Below are 20,479 nucleotides of genomic sequence, written 5' to 3'. Positions count from 1 at the left end.
GCTGATCTGATGCTTCCTGAGACCATCCCTTACAGATCTTCTACTGGTGTGCGGACTTCAGGCGTCCCGTCCTCCTCCCTGGGACCCTCAGACCAGGGCCTTGCATTTGGGTCAGCTGGTAACACTGATGACAGGGGTACTTATGCCGCACCTACCACTCAATAGGTGCCGTTTCGAGTCCTTTATACCCTAGCTCAGTGCTCACAACAGCACCCTGAGGTGGGGACTATTACTCCCACAGTACAGACAGGGAAACTGGGGCACAGGAAGTTCAGGTGACTTGCCCAAGGCCACACCAAGGGCTAATTAGCGCAGAGGTAAGACTGGAACTGGGGAACTGGCCCCAGAGTCCTTGCTCGTGACGCCGCGCTGCACTGCGTGTCCCTGCGCAGGTCCCTCCGCCAGCCATCATCTGCTCCATCCCTGCGGCGCTGACGTTTAGGGGGCAGTACGCTGCGGAGGGACTCAGAGAGAGCTCACCTGTGCCAAACCTCACGACGTTTATCTTCTGCTTCTCATCCACCAAGGACAGTGCATGCAGCGCAATCTGCTTGGCCTGCAAGAACGTCGTGCCCTCCATGGAATTGGAGCAATCAAGGCAAATGATCACTTCACTCGCCCCAGCTCGCTCAGCGAGGGCGAGGCTGAGGTCTGGCTGAAAGACAAGCATGCAGGCCTGCAAGGAGAAACAACGGCTAGCTGGGTGCTGCTCATCAGGTAAACTAGGCGGGTTGTTTGCACTGGTACTGCTCTGTGTGCCACGAGACCACAGAATTTCAACCCAAAAACCCACCCCAAAATCTTTCTAAATGACGGACACGCAGTTGGGATAGAATGACAAAGACCTAAGCATGGCCCACTGACCCTGCCGGGCCCCGCGGCTCCGTCCCACCGCGCCTCGCTAGGTCTCAGCTCCGGGGCAGATGGGCCACTTGTCGTGGGGGTGGTTGGCAAAAACTCTGTAAGCCCCAAAGATGACAGAGGCATAAAAGCAGCGACACAGGCACTGTGTGCAGGCCACTGAGAGCAAACCCAGTGAGCAAGAAGGTCGCAGACCAGATGAGCCACGACACGCTGCTCCCGGCACTTCACGGGCCCATCAACCCACCATGGTCTTCACACGCCACACTCAGCGGTGGCACGTCACTCTGCAGTTGTCCCACTTTTCCAATGCAGGTGTTTCTTGCTATGAACTTCCTTCCTAGAACTGCTTTTGCTGCATGTCCACTTTGAGTTGTTTTGAGAATTTTTTATTTCCCATGTGATTTATTCTCTGACTCACTGGTTTTTCAGGAGTGTTTAATTTGTACATACTTATAACTTGTCCAGCTTTCCTGCTGTTACCATTTCTAGTGGTCAGTGTCTCCCACTTGGAAGTAAGGAGGACTATACCTCGCTTTCTTTCTCCGGATGTTTTTCGACCCACATTCTTGGGAGATACGCATTAGACAAACCAATGTGGAGAGAAAACCCACTGCTGTCCAAGGAGCTGCCTTCCACAGTGCTAATCACAGCCTTGCAGTCTGTACTCTGCAAAACAAGCAGCCAGGATGACCAGGTGAATCATGGAGCAACAGCACTTTGTCACAGAGCAAACCCCGCACGACTGACAGGACTCCACTCAGAACCAGCAGGCTAGTAACACGCTCCGAAATTCTGAACTGTAGGGTTTACAAGTGTGACCATTACTGTATATCAGTCACCCTCCTGAAATTCTAAGGTTTAGGTAATTCGGGAGAGTCTCAAACCCTGCATGCAGCACTGGTAGGTCTGTGTATTCTGTCACCTGGATTCAGTGGAAGGTACACCAGTCATGACAGAGAATAGCAAAGCAGAAAATTCACCAGGAATATTAGAATTATACCTTCAAAAAAATTGGGGGGAGAGGTAATTAGGGTTACTTATTTATTATTATTATCCTCTTAACTGACAGAGGTACGGGAGGTGGAACCCATGACCTCAGGCATGCTCAGCATGTGCTCTGCCACTGAACTATACCCTCTCCCCCAAATTATACTTTGTTTTTAAACTATATTTTCATTAATATAAAACAACTTTTGAAAAAATAGATGGGAATCTTCAAACAATGAAAGTGATGTGACAGGTTCCTAGCCCAGAAGAATTGCCCAGCCAGCCCACAAAACTGTGAGAAACAACACATGCTCGTTTTAAACCACAGTGTGTTCAGACTGTTTGTTATACAGCAAAAGCTGTCTGCTGCAGAGGGCTGCTTGCTCAGGACGGGTTATTTACGTGTGTTCATCTCCATTCCCCAGCAAAATCCTAAAACTCCCTGCGGTAAAAGGGAAGCAATGAAAAGGGGATGAACCATAGAGACATTGAGAACAGGAACAAAGACAAAAGCAGATGAGAGATGTCAACAAGTTTTAAGAAGATGGAAAGTTGACAGAGGTGTGTAAGTGGCTCAGCCAGAGCAGGGGCAGCTGTCACCTGAGTCCTGGGGTGTGTGTGTGTGTGTGTGTGTGGATGCAGTGGGCTCCCTGGTCGGCAGCAACCCGGGAAGTTACCGGGGGAGGTGCTGGGTGCTGCAAACCAGCAGCGCCAGTGAACAGGTTACGCACCAGGCTGTCAGAGCCCAGGTCCTCTCCCCGTCCTGCACAGCCAGTGGCTAGCATCCGGTCCTCTCACTGAGGGAAACTGAGGATTTATCACTCTGAGAAATGCCATCAAACAGAATCCAGACTCAGGACTCCTCCGAATAATGAAGCACAGAAGAATGAAGTGAAAGTTGGCACCCTAAACATGGGACCTTAGTCGCCCTCCCCAGCAACACCTTACGAAACTTACGAACCTCCGGTGGTCCTGAGGAACCACACAAGGGTGAACACCACCGAGACTCACCCCACCCGCTGCTGGCGGCCGCTGGCACAGCCTTGCCCACTCGCTCCACTCGCCTCAGGGCACCTAACTGGCTTCTAGTGTCCCGAGTAAAGATGAACACAGACGGAGGCCACCCGGACGTGTGAGGACGAGCCTCTAACGTGAACATGGAGACCACACAAACAAAACGCCAGAGAAGAAGAAAAAGGAACTCAAAAAAGGAGACACAGCACAGGAAACAGAAGACATAATGTCTTCAGAGTCGAGAGCGAGAGGATAGCGCATCCAGGAAACACAAAGATGCTTTAAGAACAGAAAAGGGCTCTTACCAACAAAGTGAGAACTCAGATGAAAGTTTCAGCAAAATGAATGGAATTTAAAAGCGAGAAAATCACCCAGAAAGTAAAGCAAAAAGACAATAAAATGGGCAATAGGAGAGAGAACGTAAGGAAACAGGGGCTCAGCCCGGGGACGCCTGGTTCACAGGGCGCTGCAGAAGGCAAAGGGGAGAGCAACACTTCTGTTTTTTAAATATAAGAAAATCCCCCAGAACTACAGGCCACAAATTACGTGTGATAAGTGAACATCACATTATTACAAACTTTTAGAAGACCAGGACAAAGAGAAGTTCTGAAATGCTAGCAGGATTAAAAACGGCGGGCTTCATACAAAGAACACCGCGCAAGCTCAGCAGAGACCCTGCAAGCCGGACGATGGCGATGTCAGCCTCCTGAGAGGTGGCCCAGCCTGGGATCCGTCACCGCGCCCAGCAGCCCGGGTGGCACGCGGCCAGGACACTCTCAGGTCCCAGGGACTTAGCGGAGCTTGTGCTCTGCCAAATGGAAGAACGAGAGAGAGGAGGCCGCAGAGGAAAGCTCTCGGGGAGAAGTGAGGGAGGCCAGGGCAGCGGCGGGGCGGGGACTCGCGGGAGATCAGTGGATCACCCGAAGCATTTGATGGAGAAAAACATGGATGGAGGGTTTCAGTTGACACGTTAGAGCAAGTGAGAAGGAACAGTTCTAGAAAATTAAGCAGTTCAAGAAAATTAAGTGAAAAGGGCAACTTGAAAAACTACATAAAGAAGTAAAAAGAAAAAAATATGCCATCTAGTACATTTCTTGGCTCAGTGTAAAATAGTCATAATAATTTAAGCACTATTTTCTTAATCTTTTTCTTTTGGTGGGGGAGGTCATTAGGTTTATTTATTTATTTGTAGAGGTACTGAGGATTGAATCCAGGACCTCGTGCAAGCTAAGCGTGCGCTCTACCACTTGAGCTACACCCTCCCCCCACTGACTATTGATTTTAACCAAAAACATGATTCAGCTTTTGGAGTAAAGGGGAGCGGAGTGGACAGTGGGTGAGAGGAGGTAAGAGGGTCCACTTCCATCTACCGTGGTAGGTTTTGAAACAGATGAATCAGGAACAAGCAGGAAAAAAAAAAAAATTAAAGCTTTGGAAGCCACCAGAAAAGAGCTAAAATATTTAAAGTGGTTCATGGTCTCTGGACACTGGTCTGGGGAGGCCAGGGAGACTTGCTGGAAGTGGTCGTGCGTGATCTAACTGGTAAACCGTGTGCCTCTGGTAAAATAAAATGAACGTTGAAGCAGGAGTTCTGAAGACGTGGAAGTGAAGACTCACTGACCTTCTGTCTCAGCGCGTGCGTGTCACTGGAGATGAACTCAATCACGTACGGCATCTCGATGGACATGCTCAGGGAAAAGCTACCAGAAACGAGGACAAAGCCGGCTTAGTCGAACGTCTTAAATGTTAGACAACTGCTTGTAGGTCTTTTACACAATTTTAAGTGGAAATGAAAAGCATAAAGCGAACGTCCGTTGAAGGGTTAACTGACAGGCTTTGTATTTTAGGTGCTGACCTTTGCTTTGCTCCTATTTCCTTTACATAAATCTTCTCTACTGCATCCTGTTGAAAGAAAAAAATATACAAATAAGCATCTGCTAAGGTTCACCATGAGACTCCAGGCTGAGTTAATGCCACCAGAGCCACAGCCACGGGACGGCTGGTCTCACTTTGGACTCACTTTGTCACGAGCATCTGCTCATGGATGGACAGTAACTTAAAACGCAGCTGACACCAGGGATGGTGTGTGGCCATTTTACAGAGATTTCAGCCATACATGTGTCTGTGCGCACACACGCACACAAGTGCACACATGCGCACACACCGATGTGCAACATGTACACGCATGCACACACGTGTACACACAGTACAGTGCACACATGTGCACACCCATGTACACACGCGCACACAACACACAGTGCACACGTGTACACACACACAGCACACACGTGTACACGCAATTTCTACAGACACACACAGAGTATAGTCTGGAAGGATTTACACCAAAGCGCTACCCAGAGGTTGGGCTACCATCTGTGGCAACGGAATTAAGGACGGTTTAAATTTCCCCCTTTGGCTTCTTTGCATTCTTTATGTTTATCTAAATACTCCACAATGAGCATGGGGTACAGACACAAAACTTTAAGTGAATAGAATAAAAACAGAACCGCTGAGCACATTAGGGTGTTTATTCTCTTCATTTCACAGACATTACATGTGTCTAAACATGAGAATGTCGCTAAAATTGACTTTATGCCCAAATGATTAGGTTATTTTAGGTAATTTTTTCTTCCCGATGCATAACTCACACAAAAAAAGCTGCTTTACATCTTACCCTACGCGTACGAACCTGCGTGTTTTCGTTGAGAGCTCTGTCCCGCCGCCAGGGCGCCACGGTGCCAGGAAGGAAGAAGACCGCGCAGGCCCCCTGGGCGCTGAGCTCTGTGATGTAGGTGATTTTGATAAGGACCTTAGCTTTGGGAGGCAAGTTCCCAACACTGACGGTAAAAACGTCCTGAAACAGAAACATGTCACCTCGCTTGTGCCTCAAAAGCCTGTGTTCCCTGCTGCTTAGTCCCTCCTATTACAGAAACACCGGGAATTGCAACCTGCCTGGTCCTTCCTCAGAAAAGGGAAGCAGCCTACAGGGGAGTCCCAGAGCCTGTCCCCAGCAGGGGACAGTGTGGCGTCCACAGGGGGCTTAGGGAGAGCAGGTCCCTTGGCAGCAGGATCCTACCCCTCAGAGAGCGTCACCTGGCGTCACCTCTGCCCCCTGCACACGGCCCCCCTGTGGCCACAGCACCCAGAGCGGCTCCACCGGCGGCTGCAGACCAAGAGCCGTCTTCACCAGCTTGGCCCTCACTTAATTCTTTCATCTTATGGAATAGTCATCATTTTATTTTTCAGAAAAGGTATTTTGTTTTCTTTCCGTGGGTATGGATAATCACTGCACCAGGAAACAACTTCATGACTAGCTGGGTCAGGGAAAGAGGGGCTGGATGGATTTTTTCTGACCACACACGGAGAATCTCTCGACCTACCCCCCATCCAGCACAGCCCCCATTCTACTTAGTGCCTTTAGATTAACTATAACATTATTATCACGCAGACTTAAGGCGTACATGGTTACTTTTGACATCAAGGACACCCACTTGCAGGGCGGGGATAAACAGCACTCGGCCCTAAGAGAAGTGTGTGAAGGCCGGGGGATCTTCTGAGACGCCCTTGAGCGTGTGGGGTGGCAGGTCTGTTGTAGGATCTAGAAGGTGCAAGACGCCCCTTCCGTCACGTCGACCCAGATAACCTACAAAATCCTAACTTGCCCTGAACCCGTCAGACAGAAAGCTGAGCTGCAAGCAACCAAGTGAACTGAGTCCCACAGAGTTAGGAGGACGGAGGGGGCATGCGTTTTGGGGTAACTGGGACCCCAACACGGGGGTCTTTGACTCCCTCAGAATCTTTTCTCCACAGGAGCTGGGCACTCTCTCCAGCCGTGGCTTTGGCCCTGAAGTTTTCCCTTTGTTTCTCCATGAACTTTTTATCTAACTCTCCTGTGACTTCCCTGCTTACATACGGGGTTGCAAGGTCGGCCTCCGTCTCCGGACAGAGCACACTGAGGGCTGTGAGAGGGACGTGCACTGTTGGTAGGAGCGGAGAGCAAGGCACCAACCTGGGGAAAGGCACGACAATGCTTAAGCTAAAATTTTAAAGCTGATTTTTAAAAATCGAGCAAGCAAGCAGAGTTAGAGCATTCTGCCAGAAGAGCAAGGGCCTCCGCAGACGGTGCTGTCCGGGGAACGTCAGGGCACTCTGGCGGCTGGGTGTGGAGGGAGGAGAACGGAGAGTGACGAGGCCGCATGAGCCCGGCCCCGGCGTCCCCCGTAACCGTGGGAAAAACGTGGACCCTCAGGTAAGTGACGGGTTAGGGAAGGCGCTGACGCGGGCGGACTCCGCAGACATCTGCTAGGAAACAGACGAGCACCTGGAGGCGGGAGGGCGGGGAGGGGATGGCAGAAGCGAAGGCCGGCTCCCAGGTGTGCGGTGTGGCCGGTGGGTCCCTGGCGAGCCTGCTTCTGAGGCCACGGCAACAGGAGGGGCAGTTTGGAGGGAAGCGAGTGGACACAGCAGGTGTTCCTCCCTCCAGGTGCCCCTCGTTCCAGCCCTTTCGAAGCAAATAGCCAGAAGGAAAGAGCCTGGACCAGCTCGGGACCTGCAGAAATGCCTCCTGAGACACAACCTGGTGACACTTAGGTGAACAGCTTGGTGAGCTTATTAGTTCCAGGGAAAACGTCAGAAAATGAAAATCACCTGTCCCAGTGGCTCCTTTCTGTTGTCACTTCTGGGAAACTCAGCTCCCAGTGACAGAAATAGCTCTTACTCATTTGCTATCTTAACGCCATTTCCTCCTTTATTTAAATAAGTCAGATGTGTCCGACCTCCCTTCACTAACAGCAAGTGAAACTCTAGGGCCTAAAAAAGCAAGAATTATTCCAGTTTCTAGGACGACGAATTTCTTATCCCAAATCAATTTCCACCTCTCCCCCTTTCTCGGAAGTACACGGGACTAACAGACGACGGCGGAGACCTACAGGTGCATCCTGGTCCATCAGGTACGCTCCGTGGCCTCGGCTGACTGCTTCTCGGTACTCTCGGTGGGCTGTTTCCTTCTCTTTTACCTGGAAAAGATTATTTACACCAGTCATACTATGAATCGTGATTTCAGACCTTAAAAAGGAAAATTTCATCAATGTTTATTAAAACCACGTTTTTGACATCTTAATCTTTCTGCTAAAAAACAGAAAACTAAGCGTCTAAGACGAATGGAAACTTATCTAAAGTGGTCACAACGATGTACTTATCTCATACAAGTCTGAATCAGAAAAGGCCAAAAGAGGAGAATTCTCCTTAAAAGTTTTCACAGAGTCAATAGCGAGAAGAAAGTTTGGGACTTTACACTGAACAAAAAAAAGAATAAATTAAGTTTATCTTAAATCTGATATAATGTGAGGGTTGCAACTGTGGGCTAATCTCAGCATAAACAAAAATGAATCAACTTATTTCTTTTGGTACAAATTTTCTTAAAAGGTTACAACAGCCTTCACTTCAGCCTGACTTTGACGGCAGGCGCCAGAGGCTCAGCTTCTGCAGAAACGCATCAGGCTTTCGCCCGCTTTTCAACGTGCCGCTCCAGCTTCTGAAGTGCGTCGGCAGAGGACCCGCCGGGTGCTGCCCGCTGCAGACTGGGCAGTGGGAGCAGAAGCCAGGTCGTCAAGGAGGGACCCCGAGTGGAGGCTGGCAGGGCCTGGTTCTTCAGAGGATACTCGCTTTGTGACGAGGCCGCTCTGCACCCTACAGCCACGGAACTGCGGAAGCGAACTCGGGTGAGCAGAAAACAGAAACCCCAGAGCAGTCGTGGGACCCCTTACCTCTCCCACCACGTGCCTCCCGCCGATAAACGCCTCGAACCCGCACACAGCGGCCTTGTCATCCAGGGGAAAAACGTACTTTGCCTCGATGGGCACGTGACTATGGTTTGTGTACGTCTGAAAAACAACGACCTGGAGAAGGAAAAGCACACATACTCTGTGAGACCAGGTGGAGAGACACTCGCAGGGACAAGGGTTGATGGACGCGGTTCGCACACGAGTCCCCAGAGGTCAGCCTCTCTGTCCACTTTGTGGTCTCTGACACCACTTCATGTGACTGGGCACCCAAAAGGGAAGACATTTCCGACAACAGGATAAAGGAGTTTTACTCGGACTCAGAACGGACACTAGCGCACCACACACGTTTTTGATGTCTTAATCTTTCTTCTTCAAATGGAACCACCGGTTTAGTTTAGTTTAAACTGAAAACATTAAACTCATTCCGACAAATCCAACGTGGGCCATGATGGGCAAGGCCCCTGCTGCCGGGCCCTGCCTGGACGCTCAAGGCCAGCCCACAGGCTGCTGACCCGACCCCAACGCGGAAAGTTCACTGCTAACTCTCGAGTTCCCTGGGGGCAGAGCTCCCCGCGGGAACAGCCTCATCAGATTAGAAGTAGCAGGCGGCATCCAGCCAGAAGTGACGTCCAGGGGACGGAAGCCCCGCTCACACACGGGCTGAGCTCTTACGTCGTAAAAGGAAGATGCTCTGATCCCACTACTCAGCTCCGTCATTTTCTCTGTCAGCCTCCCAGTTCCTTCCTCCACTTTTCTCTGGAACTCACTCTAATTCAGCTCTCTCCCCCCAGCTCCTTCGAAAGGTGGCTGTCCAGGCCTCACTGCTGAGTCCAAGGGCCACGTCCAGCCCAAATTTCACCGGGTCCCCCAGCAGCTTCGCCGGAGTAGACCGCTCCTTCCTCCTTGTTTGTCCTTCTGGAGAACCCACTCTCCTGCTGTGTCACTGGCGGGTCCCTACTGGGCCCCTTGCTGGCTTGGCCCCCGCTCCCTGGCTCCACCGTCTTACTGATCTCTGTGGTCTTGTGACTTCAAACAGCATCTGATGCTGGTGACCCCCACCGGGAGTCAGCTCTTCCGACATCTAGACTCATAAGCAGGCGCCCACTTGATCTTCCATCTGGACATCGGCACCTATGTCACGTGGCCAAAGATGACCCCACAGTCCTCCTGCCACCCACCACCTCATGCAGACGCGCTCCATCCTCCCAGGTGCTCAGGCCCCAGTCCCTGACGTTGCACGCCCGTCAGCGAGACCCCTGGACGGCCACCACCCCGTCAGGCGCGGCCCCGCGTCCCACCCCAGCTCTGGCACTTTGGTCCCAGCCACCGTCCTTGACTCAGTTTCCTCAACGTCACCCGCACAGATGCTGTGTTCACCCCCTGGCCTCGCCCAGGGTTCTGGCCTTCCCCAGGGATGGCCACAGACAGTGACTGGTCCCCGGGGTCAGGGCACAGAGCCGGGCCCCCTTCCTCCATTCAGAACATCTCTGGGATGTCGTCTCCCTCTGGGGCCGTCCGAGGACTCCACCGTGTCACACCCGCCAACCTCTCCCCGGGGTCCCGCCTCCCTTGCTCTCTTTCAGGTGTTGTTCCCAAGAGCAGGTCCTAACAAGCTCCCAGAGAACCTGACCTCTGTCTCCTAACCGGCCCTCCTCAGGCTGTTCCCAGCACCGCAGCCTGCGTGACCCCTTAGAACACACACCACTCCTCGGCAAACATCTCCCAGAGGCTCCCAGTTCACTGAGTTAGGGGCAGTCCTGATGAGAGCCACCCTCCGCCTCTCCCACCCACAGCGGGAGACCACAGTCCCTGCTCTGCTCTGGCCACAGTGGCCTCCTTGGGGCCCCTTGACCACATCAGGCCCACTCCCGTCTGAGGGCCTTTGCACGTGCTGTTTCCCCTCTGGGAATGAGCTGCCCCTTGATGTCCACACGGCCCAGACCCCTGCCTCCTGCCCGTCTGTGCTCAGTGAGGCCTTCCTTGGCCATCCTGTTCACAAGCTTGAAGCCCTCCTGCTCTGGTTTTCCATGCCAGCACCACCATCTAACGCACCATGCGTTGTATTTATTTACCACATTCACTGCCTAGTCGGGCTCTCTGAGGGCAGAGCTTTCGTGCTGTTCCTTGCGGTCGGTAGGCCTGCATCCCAGAACAGTCCCGGGCATGCAGTAGGTGCTCGAGGGATAAAGGAATTTTAGAAATGCACGTTTTGTTTAGTTCATGCAACTGTAATCCAGTTCGCACGGACGAGTCACACTACTGGGTTTAAGCACCGTCAGGCCATAGAGCGCACACCTGGGCTACGAAGTCTATTATCTTCCCCTTGATGTGAACATCCTCAAGAGGAACCACGTTCCCCGCGGGGTCCTGGAGGCCGGCCTGGACGTCGGGAAAGGGCTTGGAGTCTGGTAACTGGTGATCTGCACGGTGGAAATGTGGGTGTTAGGGTTTAAAGCCACCTCTGACTGTCTATTTTTATCTTGATCTTTACTCCTTTCCCTTCCCTCCAAATGTTACATTTTAGGAAAAATGAACAAATGGCGTTTATGATTTTTAACAGCTAATTCTGAAAGGTGAACTCACAAGAGAAAATGGGGCAACATTCTCAGGAGAGAGACTGCCTCTTTAACCTGTTGACTTTGAGGAGTCAGCCTGAAAATTCAGAGTCAGACTAACACTTAGAAGACATGCATTTAAACATATACAGCAAGTACACAAAGGTCTTAAGAATAAGTAAGTGTATCTTAGCATGAACCCAGGTTTCTGCGTTCCCTGGCCTGTAACCGTGAATTGGGCTGTCACCTTCGTTCACCGCGCCACAGAAGTTGGACCCACTGGAGGCCCCTGGATCTCAGTCCAGGGAAACCCACGTCCTCACACAGCAGACTGAGAATGTCCATGACCAAACTAGGTGTGCAGAAGTGCAGGCACGCTTAAAGCTGCAAATACACACTCTCGCCAGACCTCTCATTCAGCGACTCCCAGGGCAAAAATCAGAGTCACCTTCTGGTACGTGAGGTCACACATTTCTGATAAAAAATAACTTGATCACGGTTTAAATGTTAATGTGGTTTTTAAAATTCTTTTTATGTTAATGTGTTTTAAGTGCTGTCAATCAATATCCTGCTAGTTTGGGCTCATGATGCTCTGAGACGCTGTGACTGTCCCACACGTGTCCTACTGCTAACACGGAGCCCACATGGCAGGTTTGGAGCACCCTCGCTTAATGGAGATGGTGGTCTCCCTCCCAGAGGAGAGAGGCTGAGCCCAGACAGGCCACGTGGCTCGTCCGGGGCTACGCAGCCTCGTTAGTGAGGGGCAAGCTTCCTGGTTCTAAGGCTGCACCTCGGTCTCGTCATGCACCCTCATGACTACACCTGTGCACGCTGGCACCTTAAATTGGTCAGGGCAGCGCTGATCGCCCTGAAGCAGCTGCGCTTGGCTGCCAGGTGCTAATGAAGCAGCACATGGTTCTGAGATCACCTCACCTCTCTCAAGCACCTAGGCTTCTATATTTACAAGATAGAAAAAGAAATGAAGTGTTCATGCAAGTGGTCATAGATACAGTTACCAAACGTGAATACAAATTTCATGGAAAATACAGTGTTTGCGTTCTGTAAACATCACATAAAACAAAACTGTCTTACCTTCAAGCCTAGAAAACTTTGGAAACTCAGGTCTGTATTCTTCTAATTCAGTATTACCACACGGATGAAAATCCTTTACTTCATCTCCAGGTATACAAAACTTAACAATGTATTTCATTTTCACCTGGTTGGTTTTATATACAACAAATTCATCATCCTAGAACAAACAAATTAATAGGTGGGGGGAAAACCTTTTACAGGCAAACGTTTTCATAAAAGCAGAGTTTCATGTTTGCTAATTTAGAAAATGTTGAATTCATTCAAAGGTAAATGTATTCAATACAAACAGGAGCCTCTCCGCTTCTCAGTAGAAGTACCTCAAAGTCCGTGGGGACAGCGGCTGTTCCGCGAAGCCCGTGGACGCTGTCATAACCGGGTGGAGCTTCCGTCAAGGAGAAGTCTTTCTCACGCAGGTCCGCGCACCTCCCCAGGGCCACGTCGCAGACCACCAGGAGCCTGGTGCCATCCGTCTGTCCTGGGCGTGTGTACTTGGTGCTCGTACTGTGCGTGAGAGGGAATAAACACACGCGTGCCTTAGCCCACAGCTCCGTGGCGACACTGACTGACCAAGCGCACAGGGAAGCTAGTATTCAGAGGACGCCGCTGGTACAACAGTCCCAATTTCACTGTTGCTGAGATGTCTCCAAAGAGTCCATCTAGAAGTTTATTATTCACATGTGTACTTGGAGTTTCACTGTCAGGAGCACATACCGCCCTCCCGCGTGCTCACGGCGCTCAGTGCTTTGTTCCAGGGACACGGGGACCCCCTGCTCCTGCAGGTCTTCACTGGCTACCAAGATACACAGGAGGAAAAAGTAGACTGATTCTCGGCACTAAAGCTCAGAAAGACCATTAAGTGCCAAGTAAGAAAGAACTGGTCAAGGGATGGGCAGCGCTGCGCTCCCCGAAGCCCTCCGGATCCAAGTAGAAAAACAAAATTTCAAGTGATGCCCGAACGAGAGATCCTGTCTAACTTTCTTCAGGAACCAGCAGCCTTAATGAAGCAACTTGTGTGTCAGGGGCACAGCTGGGACACCTTTGGGAGCACATCTTTTTGGGGACATACCTCTAACACTTGCACTTCTGTTTTTAATAATCAGTTTTCTGTTCCTCCCACACACCTCTCTTCCCTGTAACTGACAAACGTGGGACCCTGGCTTTGCTCCCGCCCATCCTTGCCTGGCTCCGCACCCCCCGACCCCCAGTTCAGCAGCTGTCTCTCTGGCCCGTGTGCGAACCAGCCTGCAGCCCCCTGCTGTTTGGTCTGCTTGTACTTCCTTACTGGAACCCCTCTGTGCACAGTCACTGAGGACGTCAGTTGATTAAATTCAAGTACACGCCAGTTTACTTTTTGAAAAATACCTCAACATAGAAAAATTTTTACTTTGGAATGTTTTGTACACAGGAAAGAGCTTCCGTATCATAAACGTTAAGTCTGGTCGCAGCTGCCGCCCAGTTCAGGAAACAGACCATGGGCAACGTTCCTACACCGCCCCACGCGGTCGCCTTCCCCGCACCCGGAGGGCACCTCGTCACCGCCCGGGCTTTCGTGTGTGTCACCCTGTCTTTAACCATGTTGACTTGCAGGAGTGTGTCCCTCGGTAATAACGTTAGCTCTTCTTGTCTTTGCACTTTGCACACAGAGTCCCACAGCAGTTGCTGCTCCACGCTCTGCCCTGAAGCTCACCCATCTGACACGCGTGGCTCTAGGGCACTGGTTTAAACTGCTGCGTAGGGAGGACACCACGTGGCCACACCAAGACTCATCAGTCCACCCGCTGTCAGATCACGTCCCATGAGCGCAGTCGTTTCTGCACCCTTGCTGGTCTAGGAAGACAAGCCTCACCAGGCAAGGCAGTGATGCTCAGCCCAGACTATTACAATCACCCAGCGAGCCGAAAACCTACTGGATCTCGTCCAAGATCCCGCGTTAGCTGATCCGGGGTGGAATCAGCACCCATGCTGTCTAAGGCTCCCCGGGGCGGTCCGGGGCGCAGCCGGGATGGAGGAGCCCTGCTTCCTGGCTCCATGGCCCATCCACAGATCCCCGAGCCCACCATCAACTGCGTTCGTCAGCTCTCCCAGAAAATGCCCAACCTTCCTCTAGAGGGTCTATCAATTTACACAACAGCGTCTGGAGATTCACCAGCACCTAAAGGTGCTGAACTTTTTTGTCAATATGGTAAGTGTGAAATGGCCTCATTATGGTTTGATTTGCAAGTGACAACCTCCATTGAGTCTGTTTCCTTTTCATAAAATGATCTCACAACACCAGCTGTGAGGTGTTCAGACCACGCACTTGAAGCATGTAGCCTGGTGCTTAGAAAGCTCCACACTCTGTGGCTGTAATGAGGACAGACGTTAATGAGGATGTTGAAGAAGAAACATTCCAGACACAAAGATCGTGGGTAGCAGACAGCCTGTTCAGGAGAGAGCTCACGTGCTGTAGAAGTTACGATTGCTGGCTCTGCAGGACGACAAAGCTCTGTGTGGCCTCTGGCAAGACACCCCCACTGCCCCCCAGGGTCCCCGACTGCGAGACGGGACATCAGCAGGACCGACGCAGGGCTTTGCTGTGAGGACGGAGTGAGTAAATATAGTGGAAAGCTCTTAGGATAGTAAAATCACTGAGGTGATTTCAAGTATCTTTTCCCAAATATCCACTGCAAGATAGGCTTCTGCAAAACTGAGAAAATCGGTTGCTTTAATCACCTGTTCAGTGAGAAACCCATCACTGAGGGAAGACAGAGGACAACACAGAGCAAGGGCTCCGTCGCGGCTCCCCGGTGATGGGCTAACAGGGTTGAGGAGGTGGCGCGCTGACCTGAGCGAGTCGCTGAAGTATATTCCACTCCCGAGATTTCCGATGTCTGTTCTCTCCACGCCACGATCTTCAACGGCTTCGGGTAAAAGCAACCCACTAAAAAAAGAACCGTATAATGATTTACTAGAGAAAAGGAATCTTTCATTATAGCCTCATAATTCTAGCAGGGACAGGCACTGTTTAAGGACGTTCTGCTCAGTGAAATAAGCCAGACACAGAAAGACAAATACCGCATGACTCCACTTATGTGTGGAATCTAAAAACGTCAGACTCACAAAACCAGACAGTAGAACGGTGGTCTCTGGGGGCTGGTGGGGGTGGGAACGAGGGAGGCTGGTGAAAGGTTACAATGCTTCAGTTACCAGGGGAGTAAGTTCTGGGGACGTGGCATGCAGTAAGGGGACCGCAGTGTGAAAGCCTGTGGTCCATATTTGAAATCTGGGGAGAGAGTAGATCTTGTGTTCTCACCACCAGGAAAAAAGCTAAGTCCACGAGGTGACAGACTGTTAACTAACTTGCCTGTGGATGTCATTTCACAATGTATCTGTACATCAAATCATCAGTTGTATAACTTAAACATACACAACCTTTATTCGTCAATCATATCTCAATAAAGCTGAAAATATACACTAACTAGAAGACAATACATAAATAATTCGCATGAAAATGAAAAGAAAAATGTGTTTCAAGTTAACCCCACGGAAGGAACTCCAGGTGCCATGAAAACGGACCAAGCCAAGGCTGGTCTCCCATCCCTGCGCTGACCTGCCCGGGCTGCCCAGGGGACATGGCTAAGCCAACTTACACGGGCTCCCCAGACCTCCACCCTCTCAGGACGCTCTGTGATCAACAGTGACTGTGCTGAAATCTGGGAAGGCGGGGAGGGAGACATCCGCCTTTTATTACATCTGCACGTTGAATTCTGTACTGTCAAATGGAATTCATTTTGTGAAATGGTCTTTGGGATTTAGACCTGCTCAAAGGGGTAGTGGGATCTTTCCTACTCAAAGATTATTTTTACAGTTTTATTTTAAATGATAAAATCTTTGCTCTGTGTGGAGCTGAAGTGCGAGGAAGGAGGTAAGGATCCAACTTTGTAAGAAAATACAGCCCTTCCGTGGAGATAAAAGCCGCTCTCATCACACATGTAGTTCCCTACGGTTCTCGGTTTATCCGTGGGTTCTTTATCCCGTTGAGTTGTCTGTTTTTGCACCACCTCACTGCTTCACTCAGTAAAGCTTTATAATCTGTTTTTAATGCCTGACTGGTTGATCTTCCCTTAATATTCTTACCCTGGTAAAGTCAAATTTAAAAAAAACATGCTGCGGAGTCAGCTTTTCATTTCTTGTTAGGAGCATTACTGTGATGGCGCTGCACGCAGAGGCCAGTTCCAGGAAGACCTGCGTCCTTCCGGGTAGCGTCTTCTGGGTGCGTCAGCAGCAGTTAGAGCTTTTCTGGTGGATCTGATGTCTCTCTTTAAGCTTCTTCAAAGGTATTCAACTAAGGATCCAGATTTACTCACATTCCCCCCGCTCCCCACGACCTCCATTGCAGCCCCAGTGCTGGCTGGTTATTCAAAGCAGATGGTTACAGTCACGCCTTGAATTCCCAGTATCTGGGCACTAATTTCTAGCACGTTCCTGGACTAGATACAGAGAAGGGGGGAGTCAGCACACAGAGAGCCCCCTTTCTTCACAAAATACAGTCTTCAAGAAGCGTTTCACAGCCATGCACTCCTCTTTAATAAGCACACAACTTAAATTATACATTCAATTATAATTCACAGTGTTCAGTTTTGTCTGGAATCCAATAAGCTGGCTGGTTTTAATGGAAGACACCATGTCGTTTACATAAAAAGGAAACCCTTCACCTGTCTGAGGCTGAAAACTCTGGAAAGCAAAAGTGGCACGTGCTTACCGGGACAGGATCCCCACGAAGCTCTGCACGGGAGATCCGTGCAGCAGGGCCTTCACGTTGCCAAGCTGGCTCAGAAACTCCGTGGTTTCACTCACTCGGCCAACTCTAAATATCTGCAAGATGTTCCCTGGACTCTTACTGTAAGAATCAGAAGAAAACCTTGAGACTACATGATCGAAGGCAAAGTAAAAAACTGTTATTAGGAGCAGAAAACCCGAATTATTAGAGAACTTACTCAATGACTCACAATGCAACATGTCTTGGAAATACTATGCAGCCACTGAAGAAATCACACTCTTAAAAATAAATAAGGATATGAAGAAAACTTACAGTACAATAAGCTTTAAAAGAGGGTTACAAAACCTTACGTACAGCGTGACCCCAAATTTTGTCAAATCCGTAATGTACGGAATAAACAACCTGAATAAGCTCACTCATTCACTCGTGCATTCATTCAACAAACACACTCTGAGCCGAGTGCTCTGCCAGCGCTGGAAATAAGATCGCACCGTCTCTGCCTCGTGGAGCTCATGTTCTCACCAGAGAGACAGAAATCAAGAACTCAACAACACCTACTCCTAAGTGTGGCTGAGAAAGCCATCCAGGGTCGGAGAAAGCGGCCAAGGGGGCCTTTCTTTGGAGTGGTGTTTAAGGGAGGCAGCAGAATCCAGTCCATCTGCTACGCTCTAAGCGGTCATTTCAGGGAGATTAACGGGACGGGGCAGGTGCACAGAACGTCAGGGAGGCGGCAAGAAGCCAGGATTAAAGGCATTCTGGAGGCAGAACCCACGATGTGAGGGTGAGGGAGGAGGCGTCAGCAGTGGGTCTGGGTGACAGGGACGGGGAAGTGGAGGGCTGCCCAGCACCAGGTTTGGGGTGTGGAGGGGGGCCTGCCCAGCAAATCAGCCAGCTACAAATGACAGCCTTTCTTTCCAAGAGCTGGTCCCCAGCTCCTCACCGGGCGTACGTTCTACGCCAGAGGGCCAGCAGTGGTCCTGCCGTCTCTGGGCTACCTCTGGGTGGCAAGACTTGGGGTCATCTTTAATTTCTTCATGCTTTCACACATTTTCTAAACTTTTAGCAAAGAATATGAATTTTCTAACTAGAAATAATTATTATGAAAAAGTCATTATTAGTGACATGAAATGGAGAAAACCTAACTTTTCACAGCAGCGGAATCTCTTTGTAGGGAGAGGCCCACTTTTGCTGCATGAATTTTTCAGCATGTGGGTGGGGCTGAGGGCTCCAGGGGCCTCCGGGAGGGCATCACGGGGTTGACAGCACCCTCCCCAGGGCTTGAAGACGCAGCAGCTCTTTCCTTCCACCCCTGGAGGAAGCAGGGACCCCTCCTGAGCACGCCTCCACTGTTACCAGACTCTAGATACCAAGGGGAGGGTCAAAGTCAAATCAAATCAAGAAGTCAAAATAACCCAATTATATACAGAAACTAAGCCTGGAAAAGATCTGCAGGAAGGGGTTTTTTTAAACGAAGGTGAAATTCACATAACATAAAATCCACTGTTGTGAACACAGTTCAGTGTTATTTAGTGCATTCCGTGACTACCACCTCCACCCGACTCCAAACACCCCTCCCGAAAGGACGCCCACACCCACCCAGCTGGCAGGCTCCTGGCTCCCTCCCCGCCCCAGGGAGCTGCCTCAGTCTCCCTGGGGCTGACCTGTCTATTCCTCGTGTTCCACGTAAATGGACTTATGTGGCGTGTGATCCTTGGAGTCTGGCTTCTTTCACTTGTCAGGAGGTTTTCGAGGTTCACATGCTGCAGCAGTGTATCAGGACTTCACCTCTTTTATGGCTGAATAATACTCCATTGCACGTTGATGCCTTATATTGTTAATCCGCATGCTGGCCGGAAGGCCCTGACCAGTCAGCTTCCAGACCCTGGGCCATGGCGAGTCCACAGGGTGCTGACCAGCAGGGTCTGTCTCCGCTGTTCCACTGCTGCTGCCCCGGCTGCAGAAGGTGCGTCCACGGGAGAGAGTGGTCTGCGAGGAGATCCACGTCAGGGGCACTGTCCCTCTCAGCTTGTTTTCCGGGTTTCAGCTGTTCCCATGCCCTGGAGTGGCCAGTTTAGAAGCTGCCATGCCTGTATTTCTGCATTCTAACATCTTGATTTGAGTGGATTTTCCTACGCAATACCCTTCAGAATGCAAACAGTATTTGAGAATGTACACCAATAGTCTCCCATCTAAAGCTTTAAAATGTAATTCTCAGCAAGAGTAGGTAAACTCGAAATGGAGAGAAATGGAGTAGTAGGGAGTGCTTTCAAGCCCAGAATGTGGCCCCGAGCCCTGCAGCAGACACGGAGCAAGTCACCGCCATCACACCGCAATCATGCTGACGGCGGGCAACCACGGAGATCAACACCAACGGAATCTGAAACAGTGTCACACAAAGCAGACCCTAACACATTTCCCTCATGCGAACCTGTGGTTATTCTGCAGTAGCTCTTCTCTGACTCTGGAAAATTCTTCTGTGTTCTGCTCAACATGCTCAATGTGGCATCTCAAAGCTCGGTATTTGGCAAGAGGCGGCGGATTGGCTTTGGACAAATTAGTTTCACAGACATTAACCATGTCTCTGATTAGCTGTAGGTGGAAATGATTCACACATGTTAGAATTATCAAAATATTTATATTGTACTACACTTTCCCAAAAGCTTTTTTCCCCAAAGCATGAGACCGATACCTGCCTGGACTGTACGTGTGTTAAGGCGGACACAGTGCCTCAGTGACCGCATGATATAAGATGATAGTAACGGTGCCAGCAAGGACAAGACTGTTACACAGGTGTGTTCAGGACGTCATTCCTTTCATCCACACCAGCCACTCGTCCTATCCAGTCTCACTGTCCTCACTGGGTGCACGGGCAGTGAGGCTCAGAGGTCCCCGCAGCAAGGACAGGGTGGTGAGCCAACAGGAGCTCAGACGGGCAGACTCCAAGCCTAACCGCCGTCACAAAACCTCACTTGGCGTGCTCTGCGTGCGTTGCATTAGGTGTGAAAGCTACAAAGACGAATCAGACGCAGGCTTGCCCTGGGAGGGGACCAAGTGTCCTGCAGGTCAGGAGCTCGCATGAGGGGACACAGCTCCTGAATGGTCTGAGTCACATTTACTGTAGGGACTTGTTGGTCTCACATCTCTGAGACCAAAGAGACAGTGAAGGAGGTGTCTGCTGCCACCAGCGTGGGGAGGGGTTCTTAAACTGTAATTCAAATCCGCCAGCCATAAAAGACTGATGTATTTTTCCATAAAAGTAAAACATTTCTGTGTGGTAAAACAGAACAAGCCAACCGCCACCACAACCACCACACTCACCATAAGAAAAGAAAAATAAATAAATAAACTGCAGAGAATACTTGCAATTCACATCACAGATGAAGCTCCCTAACGTACACAGGTCCTAAAAATCACGAAGAAAACTA

At 50.4% G+C, this 20,479-nt stretch overlaps 1 protein-coding gene across 2 annotated transcripts in view; it reads right to left on the bottom strand.

Moving 5' to 3' along the window:
• Positions 1-20,479, bottom strand: part of PARP4 (poly(ADP-ribose) polymerase family member 4) — a 67,286-nt gene that overhangs the window by 28,260 nt on the left and 18,547 nt on the right. For both annotated transcript variants that reach the window (XM_072975920.1, XM_072975921.1), the window contains 13 exons: positions 19,483-19,643; positions 17,037-17,174; positions 15,120-15,215; positions 12,613-12,796; positions 12,296-12,452; positions 10,944-11,068; positions 8,631-8,762; positions 7,794-7,880; positions 5,555-5,719; positions 4,721-4,767; positions 4,487-4,565; positions 1,393-1,530; positions 481-676 (listed from right to left, as the gene is read on the bottom strand). In XM_072975920.1, the coding sequence (XP_072832021.1) occupies positions 481-676; positions 1,393-1,530; positions 4,487-4,565; positions 4,721-4,767; positions 5,555-5,719; positions 7,794-7,880; positions 8,631-8,762; positions 10,944-11,068; positions 12,296-12,452; positions 12,613-12,796; positions 15,120-15,215; positions 17,037-17,174; positions 19,483-19,643 (1,705 nt within the window). The remainder of the gene's footprint in view (positions 1-480; positions 677-1,392; positions 1,531-4,486; positions 4,566-4,720; positions 4,768-5,554; positions 5,720-7,793; positions 7,881-8,630; positions 8,763-10,943; positions 11,069-12,295; positions 12,453-12,612; positions 12,797-15,119; positions 15,216-17,036; positions 17,175-19,482; positions 19,644-20,479) is intronic.

The sequence above is a fragment of the Vicugna pacos genome, chromosome 14 (genome assembly GCF_048564905.1).
Source record: "Vicugna pacos chromosome 14, VicPac4, whole genome shotgun sequence".
NCBI lineage: Eukaryota > Metazoa > Chordata > Mammalia > Artiodactyla > Camelidae > Vicugna > Vicugna pacos.
Note: the sequence above shows the minus strand (reverse complement) of the source record. Positions and strands in the feature narration are given on the sequence as shown.